Raw genomic sequence first — 24,217 nt, forward strand, 5'->3', positions numbered from 1 at the left:
TCTTTCATCAGCTCCCTCAATGATAGTGCCCTGATTCAGGCTTTAGGCCTAGATCAGGCCTGGTGTACCCCTCCTCCATCTCCTTATGAGGTGGACAGCTGATGTTGATCCTCACTCCACAGAGGGAGGAGAATTATGGTGACAAGATTTTCAAATCAGGACACTTAAAAAAATCTATATATATAAAAATGAAAATTGTTTGATTGTTAGTAGATGTGGGGATTCTCATTGGTCCGTCGGTCCGTCCGCCCATGCCCCGCCTCCCCCACGGCTCTCATTGGCCAAGAGGTACGCTGACATCACAGACACACCTACTCCACTGTGACACACACAGACACACACACATACTGCCACAGAGTCTCACCCCTGCAGACTCACCATACCCCCTGAGACTGAAACCCGAGACAAATCACTCACTCCGCCTTCCTCCCCGCTCCGCGCTCACCAGCCCGATTACTGTCTGCACCGCTACTGCCCACATCTGGCCCCATCATCATCACCCTGTCACCCGCTCCACGCTCAAAATTTCCGCCTTCCCGCACGCTCCACACTCCCTCCGCCTAAAATGGCCTCCTTCCCGGATGATTAAAAATGTATTGTCCCCCTTCATTAACACACTTAATGCAACAAAATGCAGCTCACCGTTCAAAATTTCCGCCTTACCGGCCGCTAACAAAATGGCCGCCTTCCCAAAACAATAACATATTAATTGTCAAGCATCAACATTTTAGTCTTCCCAGACCCCGCCCGCTCCCAAAATGCCAGCCTTCACGCACAATAAAATATTATTTGTCCACCTTCCATGCACGTGTGAAAATTTATGCCTTCCCACCCGCTCCGCGCCCGCTTGGCAGCACTGCTACTCGGCTAAAATGGCCGCCTTCCCGCCAAAGCCAATATTCATTGTCCCACCTAACGTACCACCCTTCCTCAATCAAAATTTTCAGAACCGCTAATCTGCAAAAATTGGCGCCTTCCCGATACGTACATCTGGCCCCATCAGCATCACCCTGTCGCACACTAAATATTAATTGTCCCCCTTCATTCACACACTTAATGTTTCCCGGCCGCTCTTCACCCCAAAATTTACACCTTCCCACCCGCTCACTAAATGCCAGCCTTCACGCACGAAAAAACATTAATTGTCCACCTTCCATGCACCTGTGAAAATTTCTGCCTTCCCACCCGCTCCGCGCTAAGCAGCCCGGTTGCCGCCACCGCTACTCTGCATGTCCACCTTACTTACCACCCTTACTCAATCAAAATATCCGCCACCGCTAAATGTCCGCATTTCCGCCCGCACCAACCTCAGCAGGATGCTTAGTTCACAGCCGATACGTACATCTGGCCCCATCAGCATCAACATGTCGCACACTACACAAAATGGCCGCCTTCCCGCCCGATTAAATATTAATTGTCCCCCTTCCTTAACACACTTTATTAAAAAATGTTATGCCTTCCCGCCCGCTCACAAAATGGCCGCCTTCCTGCCTGCTCCGCACTCAACAGGCCGCTTAAGAGCATCGGCGGCACCGCTACACAGCACAAATGGACGCCTTCCCGCATTCAACAATAAAAATGTCCCCCTTCCCGCCCAAACCACCCTCAGCAGGGCGCTTACTCTGTACACCCTAATGCACGTCTCATTATGATGCCTTTCCGTGCCCCTGCACCCCCCTCACTTACACCCACACACACTTCAATTAATGTATGATAATGATTTTTTTTAAATCACAAACTCACATATTCAACCTATTGCCCAAATATTTCATTCACACTCACCACCCCTCTTATCTTACCCTATAATAAACATTTATTTTATCCATTTACATCCCGGGCAACACCGGGTCTATCAGCTAGTTATTTATAAAACAATGTACATCACGTCACGCCCCCCGTTGCCATGACAATGAGACACTAACGTCAGGCAGTGACATGTTGCCATGACAATATGGCATCACGTGATGCCACGTCACCATAATGCATCCCGTTGTCATGTCAACTTGATGCCGCATGACGTCATGGAGCGGCTCGTTGTTATGACAATGAGCATTACGTGACGTCGTGCAGCCAAAGGCAAGATAAATAAATATATAATATAAAGATCTAAAAAAAAAATGTGTGTTTGTGTGTATAGAGGTGGGTTTTGAAGAGTGTTTTTCTGTATACAGAGGTGGGCCCTGCAGTGTGTTTCTGTATACAGAGGTGGGCCCTGCAGTGTGTGTTTCTGTATACAGAGGTGGGCCCTGCAGTGTGTGTTTCTGTATACAGAGGTGGGCCCTGCAGTGTGTGTTTGTGTGTATAGAGGTGGGAGCTGCAGTGTGTGTTGTTGTGTATAGAGAGCAGTGATTCCCAAACTTTTTTGTTTGCAGGAACCCTTTAAGTATTTCGTACAATTTCGGGGAACCCCTATCTGGATGACAAAGAGTTGACGGAAATTAAAAGTGCAACACCAGTGAACACTAAAGTAATAAGAAAACGAGATAACCTTATTGTGGACATGGAAAAAGTTTTAGTGGTGTGGATTGAAGATCAAACCAGTCACAATGTGCCTTTAAGCCAAGCCATCATCCAGGCCAAGGCCCTAAGTCTCTTCAATACTATGAAGGCTGACAGAGGTGACTTAGCTGCTGATGATAAATTCGAAGCTAGCAGAGGCTGGTTTAATAGGTTTAAGGCAAGAAGTCAGCTCCACAACATCAGAGTGCAGGGTGAGGCAGCCGGTGCTGGTACTGAAGCTGCAGGAAGTTATCCACGTGAGCTTGCTAAGGTCATCGAAGGAGGTGGATACACTAAGCAGCAGATTTTCAACGTGGATGAAACGGGCCTATATTGGAAGAAGATTCCGTCTAGGACTTGTATTGCTAAAGAGGAGAAGGCCATGCCTGGCTTCAAAGCTGCAAAAAACAGGATAACTCTCTTGCTAGGCGCTAATGCAGCTGGTGATTGCAAGTTAAACCTATGATGATTTACTGGTCAGAAAATCCTAGGGCCCTAAAGAACTATGCAAAAGACTTCCTGTTTATTATAAATCCAATTCAAAAGCTTGGATAACTGGCGTTCTTTCTCAAATTTATTCACAAACTATTTTAAGCCTACTGTTGATGCTTATTGCAGGAGCAAGAACATTCCTTTTAAGATTTTACTTCTCACAGACAATGCCCCAAGCCATCCTAAAGCTCTAATTGGTTTGTACAGGGAGATAACATTTATGTTTCTACCTGCAAATACAACTTCATTTCTGCATCCTATGGACCAAGGTGTAATTGCGGTGTTTAAATCCTATTACCTAAGGAGAACTTTGGCTAAGGCTATTGAGGTCTTAGACAGTGACAGAGCAGCTGGGCCTAGAGAAAATAAATTAAAAGCATTTTGGAAAGGCAACACAAAATTGGATGGTATAAAAACTATTAGAGATGCATGGGAGGAAGTGAAAGAATCAACCTTAAAAGGTGTTTGGAGGAAGCTAATTCCCACACTTATGGATGATTACGAAGATTTGGAGAATCACGTGGAGGAAGCCACTACAAATGTTTTGGAAATGGCAAGGGAATTAGAATTGGAAGTCGAGCTATAGGATGTAAAAGAATTGCTTGAATCCCATTACGAGACCCTAACAGATGAAGATCTTCTGATTCATAAGCATAGAAGGATGTTTTGCAACGAGGAGTCACATCCTGATAATAGTCCTGCTGTCCCTGTAGAAATGACACGTCTTGGGAAAGCAGGGGAGTGCAGATTTCAATATGCAACAAATTAAAAAGCATACATAGTGCAAATAAAGTTGATTCAAACAATGTGGTGTGGTTATATCTATTGAATGGAGACTCACGTGGTGTCAGATATAATTAGTCATGTCAGAGATCAGTGGCAATAGCTTGACTCTGGGAATTGTAGATGGACCCCACAACTGCATAGTTGGTGAAATGTGAACAGCGTACACAGCAACCTCAGCAATCAGGGTTATAGAAAGGAAAGAGCGGCTTCCATAGCGTAACACAATATAATACCTTTATACACGCAATAAAATTAACACTTACAATGTCATAAAAGCAAATGGCACATAAAAAACAGGTGATGTCACCAGCTCCAGTCTCCTCCATCTCGGATACCACGCTCTGGACCGTGGGGGCCGTCAGAGTCGGCTGGCACACCTATGGAACGGCCTGAACGGGGAACCTCTGTGTCCTCTGCATCATACACTCTCAAGGTATCTCTTGGCATCCGTCAATGGGATCCGTGTAGCTCTTGTGGTGGACTCACTGGGAAACACAGCTCTGCTCGCGGGGAGGCAACCGGTATACTTCCGGGTACTGGCTGATGACATCACTCACAGCGACTGTACGCATTTCACTAAACAGTGTAGTTTCATCAGGAGTCAAGGTAACTCCTGATGAAACTACACTGTTTAGGGAAACGCGTAGATGGCAACATTAAACAAATCGAGATCCATTGTAGGTGCGTATTTAAGACCCTTATTAAGTAGAGACATTTCTGCCATAGATAATTCATGTCCAGACAAATTTATAACACTGTTTTCTATGAATTCTTCTTTCTTTTGGTAGGTTTTCTTTTGCCGTCCGTGTCTTTTCCCTCTCCTTGTCCTTTTAACTTTTTTTGAAAAAGTGAAAAGTTTTTTTGGGAATTTTGTATGTTCCTTGTTGAAGGTTCTGCTCTTGCCCGATAATCTCCATTTGTCTGCCCTCCTTCACCTTTAATCCTCCTGCCCAGTAACCGACCTCCAGGCATAGGTCTGATGAATAAGCAGCTTTTATTGTCATTCTCTCTCCACACTTCTCCTCTTAGCCTCCCGCAGTGCAGGACTCTGGGATGGTGCAGGCTCCATCTCTTGGGGCACTCTGTCTGGATATTGTCTAAGCCAGCCAGCTTAGAATGCCATGCTTGCCCCGCAATGGGGAAGGCTCATAGCCCTCTTACTCCCCTTAGGGTGAAGGGCCAGACATCATTCTTTCACTCAACTCACACCCTCTCCCTCTGGAGGTTGAACTGGACTTCCTCTCTCTTCAGAGGATAGCTCAAAACTCCTTTGCTTCCTCACCCTTTGGAGGGTAGCGCCAGGCTGACTTTAGATCCTCCCCAGAAGAATCTAGAAGGGGTGGGCTCATGGACTGTACCCACCTTCAAGGGGCTGTACACAGGCCATGAAACACCACCTTCCTTCCTCTTCTAGGAAAGAAAAGGGGGGTCACTGCCCATAGATTAACCCACTACGGCCTGGAACTTATCAGGGTTTACGTAGTAGTTATCCTATGTGGGGAAAACCAGGTAAGATGGGACATACCCTGTTATAGTTGTAAACTACATTTCTACTTGTAGACTACAAAGAATAAAGAGGTAATGCTACTACAGTGATCTTCAAGTGGTAAAAATATGTATTAATACAAAGATCGATGTTTCAGTCTACTAGCGACCCTTTATCAAGATTATTAATAAATCTTTTTACCACTTGAAGACCACCCGAGTGCCACTACCTCTTTATTCTTCCTACTACTGGCGGTTCTGTGACCACGCAGGGCTGCTATTGCTGAGCACCTGTGGCCTCTACGACACATACTGTACCATGAGTGCCCCTTCACTTGGATTACTTGTACACTACAGCCATACTTTTCCATATTATGGTTTATGGTTCTGTGGATGATAATTTAGCATGTGCAGCTATTGTATAAGCTCTTACAGTTACATGGCTTTTGGCTGTGTTTTTAAATATAGCACAGCTATATTTCCAAACATTACAACATATCTACAGTTTGTTTCCTGATCGTATAAGTACACAAGCAATGTATTTTATATGTTGTAGATAGCTGTGTTGTGATGGTTTGTTTGTGTTATAACGTTTTTCTTCACTCTTCCATCCAAACACTCCAAAGAGTAGCTCCCTGCTATAACTAACAGAAAAAAAACATGCAACTCCCACCATGCCCACAATGAACCCTCTGTTTCTGCCAGGCTGCGTGCCAGAAACTAGAAGAAATACTATCTGTGCTGCAATGCAAGAAGCAGCCGTCCTTCACTGCATCAAACCAATATAGGGCCTTACGTCTGCCTGCATAGAACTTCATGTCCTTCAAATCATGCTGATTTCATGTTTGTGTTTAATGCGTTTGTTTCAGTAGTTATAATACATCGTGATATTATTGCTATGTCATAATGCATTGCAGAGCTCTCTGTAATAGGATGTACAAATTATGAGTGATACCACAATGTACAAAACTATAAAGTGTGTTTATAGCCTGGCCCATTAGGTTGAGTTTACTGTGGTAATAATACAAGTATTGTATTCCTTACCTAATTTCTGCTTTCATGAACCCCTTTTAGTGTCCTAATGACGTACGGTGTATGGCAAGAAAAGTGCCACCCTGGGGCTCTTATGATATACACAGTACGTCATTGACCTTTACTATTTTTTTTTAAGGATTGAACATGATCTGTCCACTGATGAGGTGCCAATCGCATACCTCCCCGTCACATCTGTCTGGAGAAGAAAACTCATCATGTGATCGCTCCGAGAGCGCTCACATGATGCGGACATGCTGGCGGGTCGCTGGTCACAGAGGTGTCTAATAGGAGCTCTCTTCCGGCAGCAAAGGGTTTAAATAGCTGTTCCTTGGAGACAAGCAATCAGGAAATCTACACATTTAAATAACTCAAGATACTTAAAAATCACAAACTAAGCATTAAATCATATCACTTATGTAGCCCTTGTTCCACCCCCCCCCCCCCTAAGGGAGATAGGGGTGGGTATGCCATTATCTGCTACTTCTAGGTGCTGGTGCAAACCTGTAGGTAACAGGAGGGCTGAGCGCTCCGCGGTGGTGTGGGGAGAAACAGGACAGGAGGGACAGGTTACCTGGGTCTCAGTTGGTGCAGCGCCTCCAGCCAGCAGGGACCCTCTGGGGATGTTCAGGGGACAGGCCCCTACTGACGTTCCTCCATACACAGAGACAGTAACAGACAGTCTGATCTTTTCTGATGGTTTATTTCAACAGCTACACAGGACACAGAACATACTTTCTTCATAGCTGTACTTCACCTCTCATGCTATTCTTTATCCTCCTGGTCAGAGCCCTGACTCAGGCCTAATTTTTCTCCTCCCATCCCCTCATGGGTGGGAGGGAGAGGCTCCCTTTTCTTCCTCCTCTTACTCCATTCCTGGGAGTCACTGAACAGATCAGAACTGAACTCAATTTGGGAGGATGTCAGAATTTATCATCTTTGGGGACTGTCTCTAACTCTGAATCATAGCAAGCCAGAGCTGGATACTGATTGGCCCATACACACCAGGGGGTGTTCCAACCAATATCCACCCTTCAGATTGACACCCTCAGAAGTTGCTAGGCCCGTCCTTGAATACTGATACATCATTCAAGGCTGTAATACACACACAGGCCTAAAGAAGGAATTAACCTTTCCACTGCCTGCACTAACAGGACTAGCAGAGGAAAGGCCCAGGGAAAAGAAGTAACTGCCGGAAGGCTATGTTATTTTCTCCCCCTGGTGAAACTCCAACTTCCCCGCATGGACAACAGTAGGTACAACATTACCTTACTGTGCAACAACCTGTAAATTCGGTATACATGAAATGCAACAACATTTGTACATTTCACCATAACATAGTATGAATGGACTGACCAATGCATATACATGGCATAACATCTGCATACACATTGCTTGACATGACAGAGAAGGCTACCTTATATGTAGTGCTCTGGATCAGGCTTCAGTACCATATTGCACTGACCATCAGGCACTCTTATTGAATAGCATCTTTTGTGTCCAGATGCAGAAATGTATTCTACCCTGTTCATACGAATACTACGGCCCACTTTCCAATCCCTTAGCAACCTCTGTATCTCAGTTTGTTCTGCAGCCTTGCGCTGACCCTCCTCCCCTTGTGATGATACCCTTACCATTGGTGTGACAGGTAAGACAGGTATAACAACACCATTATTTATTTTATTTATTTATAAAATATTTTACCAGGAAATAATACATTGAGTTACCTCTCATTTTCACGTATGTCCTGGGCACAGAGTTAGGACAAATAATACATGGTTACAAGTACAGTTACATAAATGAGCAAGGTATACATTATATACAAGACATTGCGTGCACAGTTAAAGAAAATATATATTATGGGCGTATGAAACAGTTACAGACCAGATAAAAATGTGAGACAGCCTTAGATTTGAAAGAATTTAGACTGGTGGTGGATGTGAGAGTCTCATAGGGACATCAGGCATTACTGGTGACAAGGCCCTAGGGTCATAGTGTGCATGCTAGCGTGGACAGCATCCGGGGATACAGAAGCAAGATATAGAGAAACTGGCACATTATAGTCCGGTAAGCGGGAGACTAAGGAGACCTCGCGAGGCGGAGCCATAAAAGTGTCCACAGTTCCAGCAAGGCTCTGTAGGCCAGAGCCTCTGACAATACTAGATTCAGCCACAACGGTGGCTGCAGCATCATAGGAGCTCCGTAATTCTTTTCTTCCCGGCATGGCAGGGAAAAAGAGTCTGAGGACTTGACACTCACCGGGGATGTAGCAGCAGCTGTTACGCCCATCCGGCTGGACGGCTTGGCGGCCTTCTCTCCCGGTGGTGGAGCAGCTACCAAAGGATCGAGGCAGTCATCTGGGGTGGTGCCGGCTGGCACTTCTCCCGATAGTTGACCCCTCAGTAGCATGCCATCAAAGTGGCGTTCAGCAGCTCGCATGTACGTGAGAGCACGAGCGCAGGCCTCGCACATCTCCTGCTGACGTCGTAAGTAGAGCTCCGCAGCCTTCTGAGCGTGATCCCAGTGAGGATCCGTAAGAGGAATATCTGGCTCATTGTCAGTGACAGCATCCAGGATGTCCCGCACACGATCGGGTACGGAGGAGGTATCGGCCGATACCTCGGGGGTGTCCGAAGCAACAAACGCACCAATAGTAGTCACCTCCCTCTCGGAGCAGTTCGCCGGAGCAGCAACATCCGACCGCACCTCACAGTAGGGTGGTGGGGCAGTTCCGCAAGGCTCGGATGACAAACCACTGGGCGCAGGTTGCACAGGCGCAGGGAGGGACGGCTCCGGAGATGAAGAAGGGTCAGGCAACTGTTGGAAGGCAGTAGACCCAGGCGGTGGGACCCAGCAGCGAGCTTTCTTTCCTACCGCCATGTTTTACGGTAGGGAGTTCCATGAACGACCCAGATGACGGGTAAGTAGCCACCACCTGCAAATCTGGGTAGAACAGTTCATATACCATGGCTAGGTAATGACAAGCAGCAGCATCCGCCGACCCCTGGGCCAATTGCGACAATTTGCACATCAGCTGGTATAGAGTGTGCAGCTCCACGGTACTCATCGCAAGGTCAGCTCTTGGGGTCTTCGGGTCTAGCCCTGAGATAGGGCACTCTGCATGCAGGGCAGCTTCCCAGTAGCTGTAATTGGCCGCCTGGATATTCACATAGCAGGCAAACCCAGAGGAGTTGGTTCTCAGGGGAGTCCCAGATGACAAGAACTCCTCCAGTCAGCTCATAAATTTGCCCACGGTTCTCCATTTGAATGGTATAGCAGACCACAGTAGATGCACAACTGCTGTCTCTGGAGTACACGTGCGTCTGGCTCCTCACATCTTGTGTGCTCCGTCAGGGCACACCCAGCTCCTCCCCCTGGTGGATAGTATAGTCCAATCCGGAGCAAGCAAGGGGGAGGGGTTTCAGCAGTTCGCACTATTTCTGCAAACTATAATCCAGCAAAAGCTTGCAAGTTGATGCAACTTTTGCAAAAGAGCACATGGCTTCCCTGGTAAGAGCGGAACCGCCATTTTGAGGCAGTAAACAGTCCATGCGGTCCCAGTTCTCTGGAACCGCCATTTTGAAAGCACAAAGTCCAACACTATGCGGTCTCCCTGAGAGCAAAACTCACCATCTTGTGAGCACATGCATGACCCCTTTTCTTCAGTAAGGAGCCACACAAAATAAAGCACAATTCTTTTCTTTCTTTCTTTTGAGTACCACACACCCTGGTATAGCTTCAGGGAACGCCTCTCGAATCTTTGCTGCAATAGTCTCTGTATTGTTGAGTATACAGGGGTCTCCGATGCCACCTCAGAGTCCCTGTCCCCTTGCTGCTAATCTTCGTTGTGGGATACAGAAGGGTCACCACTCCTCCCTGGTGTAGGCACAGGTAGATGCCCCAACTGCAGTGTCAGGATGGTCTGCAGGCTCCCTGGTGTAGCCTTAGGAACATGATTCTCCATCCTTTTACTGGGTATTCTGATAGGTAGGGTGTCCACGCTTCCTTGGTGTAGCCTCAAGGAAGACGCCTCAAATCCTATTTATATGGAGTGTATGGGGGTATCCACAATCCCTGGTACATAGCCTCCAGGGTGTCACCCAACAGACTAGAAAGTCTTTATGAGGGTATCCACACTCCCTGGCACATAGCCACCAGGAGGTCTCCCCAACATAATAATTGTCCTTTTTGGGGAGCCCCCTGGGGAAGCTTCAGGGAGACATTCCCTTTTCTTCCTGCTGAAGACCCTGTCTGTGCTGCATAAAAAGTCCCAAAACTGCTGCACTATCTGCTGTCTCTTAAAACCTGTCCTGTTGTAAAAACCTGTCCTGTTGGTAAAACCTGGGAGCAGTTAATCTCGGCAGCGCCTCCAAATGTAGCCCATCTACCCCCACCCCTAAGTGAGATGGGGGGGGGGGGGTGGTATACTCTTTTCTGCTACTCTGGTGCTGCTACAGACATGTAGGTAACAGGAAGGCTGAGCGCTCTGTCGTGGTGTGGGGAGAAACAGGACAGGAAGGACAGGTTACCTTGATTTAATTTGGTGCTGCGCCTCGAGCCAGCGGGAATCCCCTGTAGATATTCAGGGGATGAACCCATACTGACACTCCTCCATTCAACAGAGACAGGAATACACAGCATGTCTTTTCTGATGTTTATTGGCAGTCAGCTCACAGGACATAGATAAGCAGTTCTCACATATCCATCATAATCATCTGCTTCTTCCTCTCCTTCTCTAAATCAGAGCCCTGACTCAGGCAGCATAATTCCCTTCCCTCCTAGCCCCTCATGGGTGGGAGGGAGAGGCTTTTCTCTCTCTCTGTGTTGACTGAACTTCTTCCTTGAACAATCTTTCCAGAATTCTCCAATTTGGGAGGATGTCACAATTTATCATCTTTGGATAGTATCTCCAACTCTGACTCATAGCAAGCCAGAGCTGGATACTGATTTGCCCACACACACCAGGGGGTGCTCCAACCAATATCCACCCCTCAGATTGACACCCTCAGAAGTTGCTAGGCCCGCACTTGAATACTGATACATCATTCAAGGCTGTAATACACACACACAAGCCTAAAGAAGGAATTAACCTTTCCACTGCCTGCACTAACAGGACTGACAGAGGAAAAGCCAGGGAAAAGAAGTAACTGCCGGAAGGCTATGTTATATATATATTTATTTATTGTTTTTTATGCCAGATCTCTCTTACACCCCGGCCTCTCTCCACCCTCTCTCACACCACCCGCCTCTCTCCCCTCTCTCCCTTCTTGCCTCTCTCTCCTCTCTTTCTTACACCCGTGCCTCTCTCCCCTCTCTCTCACACCACCTGCCTCTCTCCCCTCTCTCTTACACCCCCCGCCTCTCTCCCCTCGCTCCCCTCTCTCTTACACCCCGCCCCTCTCTCCCCTCTCTCTCTCTTACACCCTCACCTCTCTCTCTCTTACACTCTCTCCTCCCTTCCCTCCCTCTCTCTTACACCCCCACCTCTCTCTTACACCCCCACCTCTCTCCCCTCTCTCTCTCTTACACCCCAACCTCTCTCATATCTCTCTCTTACACCCGCCTCTCTCCCCTCACTCTCTTACACCTCCACCTTTCTCCCCTCTCTCTTACACCCCCTGCCTCTCTCCCTTACACTCCCACCTCTCTCCCCCCTCTCTCTCTTACACCCCCCTTCCTCTCCCCTCTCCCTCTTACTCCCCTGCCTCCCTCCCCTCTCTCTTACAACCCTGTCTCTCTCCCCTCTCTCTTACACGCTTGCCTCTCCCCTCTCTCTCTCTTATACCCCGTCTCCTCCCCTTTCTTTCTCTCTCTTACATCCAGCCTCTCTCCCCTCTCTCGTTCTATTACATCCCCGCCTCTCTCCTGTCTCTCTTTCTTACCCCTCCACCTTTCTCCCCTCTCTCCCCTCTCTCTCTTACACCCCCGCCTCTCTTCCCTCTCTCTCTTGCACCCCCCGCCTCTCTCCTCTCGCTATCTTATACCCCCGCCTCCCTCCCCCCCTCTTACCCCCCCCTCCCTCCCCTCTCTCTTATACCCCCCCCTCTCTCACCTCTCTCTTACACACACGCCTCTCTCCCTCTCTCTCTCTTACAACCCCCACCTCTCTCCCTTCTCTATCTTACACCCCCGCTCCTCTCTCTCTCTTTTACACCCCCTGCCTCTCTCCCCTCTCTCTTATACCCCCGCCTCTCTCCCCTCTCTCATACACCCCCTGCCTCTCTTCCCTCTCTCTTATACCCCCGCCTCCCTCCCCTCTCTCTCTCATACATCCCCCACCTCTTTCCCCTCTCTCTTACACACACGCCTCTCTCCCTCTCTCTCTCTCTTGCACCCCCGCCTCTCTCCCTTCTCTATTACACCCCCGCCCCTCTCTCTCTCTTTTACACCCCCACAAGACAGGATGTTACCAAATGGCGCCAGCAGAACTAAAATAATGAAACAAGGTGTTAGTGTGACAAACAATGTCAGTGTCCGATACTACCAGAAAGTCCCTGATAAAATGCAATAACAGGTAAGTCCAACACACAGTGACTCCAAATGGTGGTCAATTTAGGGGGTACCGCATATGTGGAAAGAGTAAACAAAACAATACAGTGCAAGAGAAAGGGGATGGTCAAACCCCAGAGGAAAAACTTGTGCAAGATAGTGAGTAAAAGAAAAGTACATTTAATAAACAAAAACAATTTAAAAACAGCTCCTCTCCTCACGATGACAAACGGCATTCAGAACCCTACTTACTGGACCCAAGTAGGAAATGCGCATAGAAAATCTCATGTGGTAGGAAGTTTGCCTCCCGCTATCACTAGCTACTCTCGGGGCTCCAGCGTTGCGCCCCCCAGACCCGCTGGAGCGTACGGAACCTCCGGCTGGCTTCCCCCTACTCGGTATACTACTCCCGATCTCCCGGATGTCCGCAAGCCTCTCTCGCGAGAGTAGATGGTATCTGCGGCTTGTATCCGGGTATGACGTCACGGGAGGTCCCAGGTTCGTTAGGAGAGAGTGCACGTAGATGCAACTCTGTTTGGTACACACGTGGGAGTAGGGCAAGCTCCACCCTATGCGTTTCACGGATCCTTCCGCTTCTCTCTCTTAGAACCCTCTCTCTCTTAGAACCCCCGCCTCGCTCCCCTCTGTCTTACACCCTACGCCTCTCCCCCCTCTCTCTTACACCCCCGTCTCTCTCCCCTCTCTCTCTCTCATACACCCCCTGCCTCTCTCCCCTCTCTCTCATACACCCCCTGCCTCTCTCACCTCTCTCTCTTACACCCCCTGCCTCTCTCCCCTCTCTCTCTCATACACCCCCTGCCTCTCTCACCTCTCTCTCTTACACCCCCACCTCTCTTCCCTCTCTCTCTCTTACAACCCCCGCCTGTCTCCCCTCTCGCTTACACGCCCGCCTCTCTTCCCTCTCTCTCTCTTATACCCCCAGCCTCTCTCCCCCCTCTCTCTCTCTTACACCCCAGCTCTCTCCCCTCTCTCTGTCTTACACCCATGCCTCCCTCCCTCCCCTCTCTCTCTCATACACCCCCCCCGCCTCTCTCCCCTCTCTCTTATATCCCCGCCTCTCTCCCCTCTCTCTCTTACACCCCAGCCTCTCTCCCCTCTCTCTCTCTCTTACACCCCTGCCTCTCTCCCATCTCTCTCTCTTACTCGCCCGCCTCTCTCCCCTTGCTCTCTTACACCCCCCCCCCTCTCTTACACCCCCTGTCTCTCTCCCCTCTCTCTTACAACCCGTCTCTCTCCCCTCTCTTTTACAACCCCGCCTCTCTCACCTCTCTCTTATACCCCCGCCTCTCTCCCCACTCTCTTACACCCCCGCCCCTCTCACCTCTCTCTTACACTCATGCCTCTCTCCACCTCTCTCTTACACCCCTGGCTCTCCCCCTCTCTCTCTCTTACAACCCCCGGCTCTCTCCCCTCTCTCTTACATCCCCACCGCTCTCACCTCCCTCCCCTCTCTCTCTTACACCCCTGCCTCTCTCCCCTCTCTCTTACACCCCCGCCTCTCTCTTACACTCCCGGCTCTCTCCCCTCTCTCTCTCTTATAACCCCTGCCTCTCTCCCCTCTCTCTCTCTCTTACACACCCTCCTCTCTCCCCTCTCTCCCCTTTCGTTCTCTCTTACACCCCCTGCTTCTCTCCCCTCTCTCTTACACCCCTGCCTCTCTCCCTTCTCTCTTACACCCCTGCCTCTCTCCCTTCTCTCTTACACCCCAACATCCCCCCTCCCTCTCTTACACCCCCGCCTCTCTCCCCACTCTCTGTCTTACACTCCTGCCTCTCACCCCTCCCTCTTTTACATCCCTACCTCTACCCTTCCTCTCTGTTATGTATATCTCTTCCACCCGCTTCTCTCCTCCCTCTTTTCCACCCGCTTCTCCCCTCCCTCTCTTCCACCCACTTCTCCCCTCCCTCTCTTCCACCCGCTCCCTCTCTTCCACCCGCTCCCTCTCTTCCACCCGCTTCTCCCCTCCCTCTCTTCCACCCGCTTCTCCCCTCCCTCTTTTCCACCCGCTTCTCCCATCCCTCTCTTCCACCCGCTTCTCCCCTCCCTCTCTTCCACCTGCTTCTCCCCTCCCTCTCTTCCACCCGCTTCTCCCCTCCCTCTCTTTCACCCGCTTCTCCCCTCCCTCTCTTCCACCCGCTTCTCCCCTCCCTCTCTTCCACCCGCTCCCTCTCTTCCACCCGCTTCTCCCCTCCCTCTCTTCCACCCGCTTCTCCCCTACCTCTCTTCCACCCACTTCTCCCCTCCCTCTCTTCCACCCGCTTTTCCCCTCCCTCTCTTACACCCCTCTCTTACACCCGCTTCTCCCCTCCCTCTCTTACACCCGCTTCTGCCCTCCCTCTCTTACACCCGCTTCTCCCCTCCCTCTCTTACACCCGCTTCTCCCTTCCCTCTCTTACACCCGCTTCTCCCCTCCCTCTCTTACACCACCGCCTCTCCCCAATCCATCTTACAACCCCACCTCTCTTACACCGTTTCCCCCCATTTATTTCTCTCCCATTCCCCCTCCAACACCCCCTGCTATCACCCTCTCACGCCCCTTCTCACACCCACACCTATGCCCCCAACCTCTCCCTTTCCAACACCCCAAACCTCTCTCTCCCATCACACTCCCACCTCTCCCTCACTCCGCCACCTTTCTCCCTCCCTCACTCCCCTTCTCTCCCCTCTTATCCTCTCTCTATACCCCTCCCCACACAATAACCCCCACCTCCCCTTCCCACAATCAATAACCCCCACCATAACTAACCCCCCCCCCCTCCCCAGGCTCAATAAACACAGATGTCTGCTACACCACTGCAGTTATGTAACCGTGTGATGGTGAAGGGGTAACCAGGCCATCAATAAAGGTATTATGCCCGGCTGGTTACCTCTGAACCATATTTTTTGGGTTAGAGTGTCAGCTCTTGGACCCATAGGTTGTACATGAAATGTATGTGATTGTGCACCAATAAACATTTTATGTGTGTTTTACCTTTCCAAGAGTGATAACCAGTGGAGATTCACAGGCTATGAGTTTCAAGGGGGGTTTTGTGGTAAAAGTGTTGTATCTAGGTAGACGGGGCCCAGAGTTTCTGGCCACCCCAAAAATGCATCCAAAATGCATGGGAATCTGACTTGATTCTCGGGGACATAGAGGCACAGACCTCCGGTCAAAATCCTCCCTTAAAAACAGTTACGCGACTCACCGCCAAGTAACCTGCTTGAGCACAGACCAGAAAGGTAAAGGGATAGGGATGTGAGGTGTCCCTGACACAGTCAAGAGGTCCCTAGGTTAAGGGGAAACTCATTTAATGCCCAGGTCACCCAGAAGCTGTATAGGGCGTGACTCACCACTAAGTTCCCTGCTTCAGCACAACCCAGGAAGGTAAACGGGGCATAGGGATGTGAGGTGTCCCTGAAACAGTCAAGGGGTCCCTAGGTTTATGGGGAGACCCAGTATATGCCAGGTCACCCAGAACTGGTATAGGGGTTCTGGGGGTTACTCCAATCAGCTGCAAGATTGTGAGGGGACTTTTAAAAGTCCAGTCCTAAGTTTATTGTATAGAGAGTGTGGGGAATATGGCTAGTAAGAAATAATGTAAGAAACAGAAGATTGATGCCGCCACCGCTTCTAGAAGCACAGACTCACCAGGAACTGGTTGTAGATTATGTACTAGCCCAAGTGCTCCGCTACTCCACAGAGGAAGAGACTTACGGTTACAATAGTGAGTACTTGCACTCCATACCGTTACCGTTATTGCAGTCATATCCCGCAAAGATCGGGTCTGCTCTCAATATCCCCTCACGGACAAGCGGCTGACCGGATATATCCCTTTATACTCCGTTTATACTAATACCTCAGAGCAGATACAGCTCATAGTACGTGATTCCTTGAGTCAAAGACGCTTCAAATTTTCTAGTAAGAAATAATGTGCAGCTTCTTATTCTATTTCCCATTACCAAAAGACTTAGGATATTTTTAAAGTGTATATTTTAGGGTTAGGGTTAGGGTGGGGAGCAGTGTGTTTTAAAACATATGCTTGTGCACAGTATAATGAGCTGGGACTCTCACAGTGCCACTGTGTCTACTCATACAGTGGGGATCAAAAGCCAGAGAGGAAGTCTGAGGTGTCAAAACCATTTGGACAGGAGGGAAGAAGTCAAGTACCCGCATCCTCAGATCAAGGGACGCTCTTTGAATTTCCATTTGGCCCACCAGACTGGCCGGGGCCTGTCACCGTGGGTGGTATTGAAGGAATCAAGCGCCAGAAGTGCCAAATTGCACGTGCCCCTTGGTTCATTCAGATTTCCAGGTGAACCTGTGCATCCTACCAGCTTGTCTCTGATTAGCTGCAGAGATTTTTCTCACGCGACTGATAGGGGAGGGGGGGGGGAGGCAGTAATCTGGGAATGAAAGTCAGAGGTGTTATAACCACTTGCGGCCATGAGATAGTTAGTTCTCCAAAGTGAATCTCCAGCCCTCTAAGATTCTCAGTTGCTAAGTTTCCAGCGCCAAGTCTCCAGCAAGAAAAGGGCAGCTTCAGCGAAAAGCTTCCTGGAATATTTTATTTCCTTTTTGCAACGGTTATCAGGGATAGGGTTCCCTGCAGCTAGGAGAGTCTAGGTTGTTACCCCAATTCCCAAGTAAGTGTGTCTTTTTGCTGTATTTTGTGTAACATTGTGTGTTTGCCTATTCCTGTGAATAAATGTACAATTTATTTCATTAACTCGTAGTGCTCAATACATGATCCTGGATAAAAAGGTGTAAATGGCCTGGTCTCCTGTGACAAACCTCCTTAGGCTAAGCTTATAGCACCTATAAGCTTATAGGCTCTCCCTCATTGGCTGAACCGCTCACGTGACGCCCACGTCACAAGGCCGCACTCACAAAGCCGTACTTTAAAAGACAATATTTTGTCGCGCCATCACAATCCTTCGTGCACGAACACAGAGCGGCCTCGTAGGCATTAGGCACTTTGAGGTTGGCGCGCGAGCGTGCGTGCGCCATCACTCGCTGTATAATCTCAGCCATAAGGAGTCAGACAAGGAGGGTTACACCTGCATTATAACATTTGTAAACCCTTTTTATTCTGTTCTCTTTCAGTGGTTTGCCTGAATGAAGTGAGGTGGTGCACTACTTCTGATCCAGAGAAACAAAAATGCAATGAGATGAAATTGGCTTTTACACAGGCTCAGATCCTCCCTCCTTTTTCTTGTGTGAGTGGGAAATCATCAATAGACTGCGCACGGATGGTGATGGTAAGACTTCTTTCTTCTTCTCTTAGTAGCCTCAGTGTGAGCATTTCCATGACTTACAGATCCCTAGGCTGATACCTTGAGTAAACATGTACAATAATGTTCTGGTTCATCATTGAAAGGTTCTCTACCTACCAGTTTAGGGGGCCTAATTTAGTAGCTTTGATCAGTGAGTAATCGACAGATTTGGTCACTTCTCGAACGAGTTTGCATGTATAGCTATGAAAACTCCCATAACATGCCTGTAAGAGATGTGTGCAGAGGTATATTTAATGGAGACCGATTTGGGTGAAATTATATCTTGGCTTTATTGAGCCTGTTCCTTTATCCAGGCAAAACATACAAAAACAACAAAATAACAAACCCCTATCCCTGTGTAAGGGATAACTTCCTTCCCCAGACCCTATCTGCAGGACTGAAGGTATATTCCCATTACCAGCCTATCACCCCAAAATCTCAGGAGGTACCTTAAGCAGGTGGCCCTCCATGTCAGTCTCTGGCAGGTTCCTGGGTCCTCTGTGTCCAGGAAATATAGGTGTCCGTGTGTCTTGATCTCAGCACAGCGTTTGTGCTCAAGACAGTGTTTGTGTGCAGGCTTCTCTGCTCTCCTTCTTTCTGCCCAAATGTGAGCTAATGAAATCTCTCTCCTGTTCTCACATCAGACTTTTCTCAGAGGCCTAATCAGCCGGGTGGAGTCTGGTTGATTGCCTGTGTGCAATTAACCAGCACGCTGCTGAATTTAGAGACCAGTTTCTCTCAAACAGTAATAAGTCCCTGATACATACCTCCCCTGTTTATGGGAAGCTTGGGCTTACCACGGCCAAAGCCCACCCTTCCACTCTCACTAGATATATCCCTGTGGCTCGAATGAGAGTGGATGGAGAACGAGATCCCTCAGTCCTGCAGGGATTGGAGCCCTTTCTCCAGGTTATTAGTGTCTCCTCCAGAAGGTGCTTGAGATCAGCACCCCTCAGTCGCTCGAGGAGGACTTTTTCCAAGTACAGTCTTTCTTCTGACCACTTGGTCATGAGTTTTCCCCTACGTCGGGCGATCCTTTCTTTATAGGCAGACTTTATGCGTTTCCGCAAATAGCTTTCTCTCGCCATCTTTCCATGGACTTCAATTTAGCACTAAATGTCCATTCCTTGTAACCCTTGCTCAGGTCTTGCAAAGCCTCTGTCAGCTTACTTTTGAATTCTGTCTGATGTCCGAAATCTATTTATACTATCCTAGACTTGTGCCATTTCATGGTATCACTTAAAGAGCATTCAAGAACAGCTATTTGAGTTTTCAGCTCTTGAAGTTGTCCTTCTGCACTTCTTTTCGCACTCAATGCAGTTTCCAGTTCAGCTTCTTTGGAGTTGAGTCATGATTCCACATCTCCCAGTAAACTCAGAGCAAGGCTTAAATCTGTTTCCTTTTCTCTATTTCTCTGCTGCTGCTCCCCCTGTACGTTGTCCAGCTCCAGCCGGTCCCTCTCATTGGCCATGTGGTCCAACAATTTGCAGGCATCGGCTATCTTGGCCTCATAGAGCAGTGTCAGGCTGGCCACTTGACGAACTGACCCCTCTTCATTCTTTTCCTTTTTGGCAACCAGTATCGTGTGCTCAGATCTGCGTCTGCAGAGCTGTAAGTTGCTGGGATGTGTGTTTAGCTGCCAGCTTTAGCTCTTCCACTTCTAGACTTTACTGCAAGTTCAACTCATCAGCAAGAGATCCCTGTTTCTTGAGTGTATCCTGCAATTTTCCTCTCAGGGCCTTCATCTCTTCACTGGGCTCGCTCTGAACTTGCTTCCAATCATCCTTCATATTTTGGAGCTCTGCAGATTTCATCACCAGGGTTGCCACTGCTTGCCATTTCCACGCCTCTTTCTTTTGGGGATGGAGCAGCCGCTTTGCTTCTCCATCTCTTCTCTAGTTTCTGGACATTCTCGTGCTCCCTCTCATACAGAGTCACCTGGTTCTAAGCTTGGCCTCCAGCGAAGCTCTCGTGATGCTCAGGGTAGCCTTCAGTTCCTCATGCTGTTCTGCAAGGACATACTTGGTTCTTAGATGTTCCTGCAGTTCTTGTACTTCCTTAGCAGTCTGTAGATTTTCTTCCTGCAGATTTCGCTGCTTCTCCTCGGCATTCTGGAGGTGCGTACGCAGACCTTGCAGTTGGTTCTGCAGTAGGTGCTCTGCTTATGTACGTTGCTACAATGCTTCAAACTTTTAATCTTCCAATACAGGCAGTCCTCGTTTTACAACGCTTCGTTTTACAACGAATGGCTTATCCAACGCTATGCAATGCATACCTATGTATACACACACATATACATAAACAACGTTGCAAAGCATCGTAAGAGCATGTATATAATATTATATTATACTATATCTTATAGTATACTATATAATATATTATTTATTATGTTATATTATATATATAATACACTATATAATTTATGTGTGTGCTGCATATATTATTGCCTGTGTAAAATATTTGGTGTATTTTAGTGTTAAAAATGCCTTCAGGAACGGAACCTTTCATTTAAACAGTGTTCCTATGGGAAAACGTGTTTCGCTTTACAACGTTTCGCTATCCAACTCCATTTTGAGCAACGCATTGTGTCGGATAATCGAGGACTGCCTGTAGTCTATTTCTTTTTTCTAGCTCATGAAGCTTGCTATTCATTTAACTGATGTGGTCAGTCAAATTAGAATTTACCTTTTTCAGGCTGGTATTTTCTCTTTTTACAGTCTCTATAATTTTCATGGCCTCTTCGTTGCATTCCTTCCATTTACGTACTTCTGAGTTGAGATTTCCGGTCTCCTGGCATGAGAATTCTATGTCTAGGTTGAGGATGTGAAGCTCCTTCTGTGAGACTTTAAGATCCATATTAAGCCTGCAGATATCTTTTTGTGAGACGTTCAGTACCTCAGCGAGGCTGTGAAGTTCCTTTTCAGAGACTTCCAGTTCTGTGCGGTAACTGCTGATCTCATGGTGTGAGGCATGCAGCTCTATGCGGAGAGTATGAACCTCATTCTGAGTTATGTCCACCTCTGTCCGGATACTGTTGACCTCCTGGTGTGAGGTATTCAGTTCTATACGGAGAGTATGAACCTTATTCTGGGAGACTTCCAACTCTCTATGGCAATTGCGAACCTCTTTCGGAGAGACTGTAATCTGTTTCAGTGCCACCTCATACTTCTTTTTCAGATTAACAATCATTCGGTCAGACTTGCTCTGCTTTTCATCCATGGTGGTAATAGTAGTGTTTGTAGTATCTAGATCTGTCCTTAAATCATCCAATTTGGTCTTGGCCACAGAGTAAATTGCGAGCACAGTCTTCTGTAGTTCAGTATTATTTTCTCTCTCCAGTTTAACTTCTTATGGAGCAGATCACAGTTATGCCTGGCAGGTTGCAGTGCATCTTCAGGGCTGGTCACCACTCACTGGTTCCGGCTCCGCTTCCCTGGTATGGTTGGTTGAGGGTTCCTCACTATTGGCACCGGACAGACACTTCTTTGGTTACACGACTTCTGCCTTGGACCCTCTGGTTATTCTGTCCTCTGTGTGATGAATCCTCCATTTTCTGTAGGCTGCAGGGCAACTCGGACCCCCTTTTCTCCGTGAGATCTGCGAACTTGTCTGTTCATTCCACGGTAAGTGAAGCACCACTTTTCTTTTTCTATTCCCGCCTTTTTGTTTAGGACGACTCCGTCCCATCAGGGATAGTGAGGTCTCCGTCTTAATTTGAAACTTCAGCAGCTTCACTGTATCTGCCAGGCTTTTCTTGCAGTTGCATTAGCTGGCAGGAATATTCGGTGTCATAAAGACCTGTTTATTCGGTGCATACCGAGTTTAGGCACCTCCACCATTCATGGGGTGTTTGGTGGGTGTGACTCATTTCGGGTTCCTCATAAGAGATATCTTCATCCTTATCCGTATTCTCATAGGACCGGAAGGGCCACTCTTCCGCGGGGTCGGGTTCATTATAGGAACGCCACATCTTGTCCTCCCTTTTGGGGCTGTCAGGTGTAATTTTCTTTCTGACCTCTGGAGGCGCTATTGCAGCTGTTTTGACTGTATTCTCTAGAACCCCAGCTGGTAGTCCTACAGGTGGGCAAACTTTGCTAGCAGAGTTTGTAGCTCTCACAGGCTTCTCTGTAGACTTTTTCTTTTTCTTCTTTTTCTTCTTCTTTTTCTTCTTTATTTTGGTAGGTTCTGAAATATCAGCAGTCTGTGCACACATTCTTTCTCATCAATGATACTGGATGTGCCCTTGCCAAGTAAAACTTCTGTATCTTCCTTGTGACCACCGTGCATTGCTGGCTGCTGGAGTTCCATGGCTCGTTGAAAAAAATATTCCTCTGGCTGCTGCCCTTTTTCTGGGGCCACTGTCACGGAAGTGCTGCCCGCAGACCAGACCCATCCCTGTACTGAGGTGGGACGTATAGTAACACGCACCCACAGCAGAGGGAGCGTATCCTCAGTGTGGTAAAGGTGTTGTCAGGCCAGTGGGTATAGCTGTAGAAACAGATACTTACCGGATCCGAAATAGAGGTACCGTGGTAGATGCTGTGACCGAGGGTCGGGGTGAGAGAGGTCCGGAAGGTCGAGGTCCAAGCCGAGATCAAGGGGCGAGAGAGAGGCAACATAGTGGGGAGCAAGTCAGGGTTCAGAGCCAGAGGAGGAGTAGTAAGCCAAGCCGGGTCAAAGCCTGAGAAACACAAAGCAAGCACAGGGAGATCCACACTAGATAAGCAAAGGCTGTGCAAAGCAATGATTCTAGGGAGGAACTGGGGTAATAAAGGTGGGGGAGACAACCACAGAGGTAGGTGGAGCAGCGGTGTGCCGTGGAGTGCAAGTTGATAGGTACACGCTGTAATCCAGAAGCGGCATCAGCTGTGAAGCAGGGTGGTGTGGGTACGGCTGGAGCGAGTGCCGAGAGCGTGAACGAGCTGCCAGTGCAGTGAATAAATTATAGCCGGGAGCGTGTGCGGTGTATGGCCGTCCCGCGCACGTCCCAGCCAACATGGCGGCTGACACGGAGCATGCCTGCGGAGGGGATACCGCTGGGAGGGAGAAGAGGAAGCAGAGACGGTCCCTGGAAGAAGTAAGGAGGGGTTGTGAGAGCCCTGCTTCCTTACAGCCACATAGAGATCATCCGAATAAAGCCTGCTCCGTGTGGCTGGGCTCTTTACACCAGGAACACATTTTCTTCCCCATTCTTGCAGAGTGTGTATTTGACTTCAGCTGGGCGGCCATTTTAAAATCCCATGGATTTTTTTTGGTGTGTTTTCTTTCTCAAGTTGTGGGGTGGTATACTCTGGTCACAGCATCAGTCCCTTGTGTGGGTCACATTCTGTCGCAGTCCTCCCAGTCAAACTGTGGCGTTGTGACTTTCTCCAGTGCAGTTTAGTTTTTCTGTCTGGATGTGTAGCCCTTTAAATCTGGTAAATTGTGCACGTGAGTCTTTGTTTTGTTGCCCAGGCTGTTTGCAAGAACTGTATGCAGGCAAAAGCACAAAAAATGCACAGGCAGTCTCTGGGGCCCATTTGAAATTCAAGGGCCACCTCTCATCCCATATAATGGGGACCGATTAGGGTGATATTATAACTTGGCTTTATGGAGCCTGTTCCTTTATCCAGGCAAAACATACAAAAACAGCAAAATAACAAAAGCCTATCCCTTTGTAAGGGCTAACTTACTTCCCCAGACCCTATCTGCAGGACTGGAGGGATATTCCCATTACCAGTCTATCACCCCAATGTTTCAGGAGGTACCTTAAGCAGGTGGCCCTCCCTGTCAGTTTCTGGTGGGTTCCTGGGTGTCCGGGAAATATAGGTCTCTGAGTGTCTTGATCTCAGCACAGCCTTTGTGCCCAAGACAGTGTCTGTGTGCAGGCTTCTCTGGTCTCCTACATTCAGCCCAAATGTGAGCTAAGGAATATCTCTCCTGTTTCTCACATCAGGCTTTTCTCAGAGTCCTAATCAGCCAGGTGGAGTCTGGTTGATTGCCAGTGTGCAATTAACCAGCACCCTGCTGGATTTAAAGGCAATTTCTCTCAAACAGTGATAAATCCCTGTTACAATGCCAAACTCGCTTGAGACCTGCTTCTTCCTGATCTATAGCTTTCCCGCTCAGACAAACCAAGTGGGAGCTCCTAAAATGCTCAAACTCGCAAATTTTGAAAAAT

At 48.4% G+C, this 24,217-nt stretch overlaps 1 protein-coding gene across 1 annotated transcript in view; it reads left to right on the top strand.

Annotated features, from left to right (window-relative positions):
* MELTF (melanotransferrin) overlaps positions 1-24,217 on the top strand; it is an 87,210-nt gene that overhangs the window by 4,349 nt on the left and 58,644 nt on the right. The window contains exon 2 of the mRNA XM_075571160.1: positions 17,888-18,042. Within this exon, the coding sequence (XP_075427275.1) occupies positions 17,888-18,042 (155 nt within the window). The remainder of the gene's footprint in view (positions 1-17,887; positions 18,043-24,217) is intronic.

The sequence above is a fragment of the Ascaphus truei genome, chromosome 14, assembly GCF_040206685.1.
Source record: "Ascaphus truei isolate aAscTru1 chromosome 14, aAscTru1.hap1, whole genome shotgun sequence".
Lineage (NCBI taxonomy): Eukaryota > Metazoa > Chordata > Amphibia > Anura > Ascaphidae > Ascaphus > Ascaphus truei.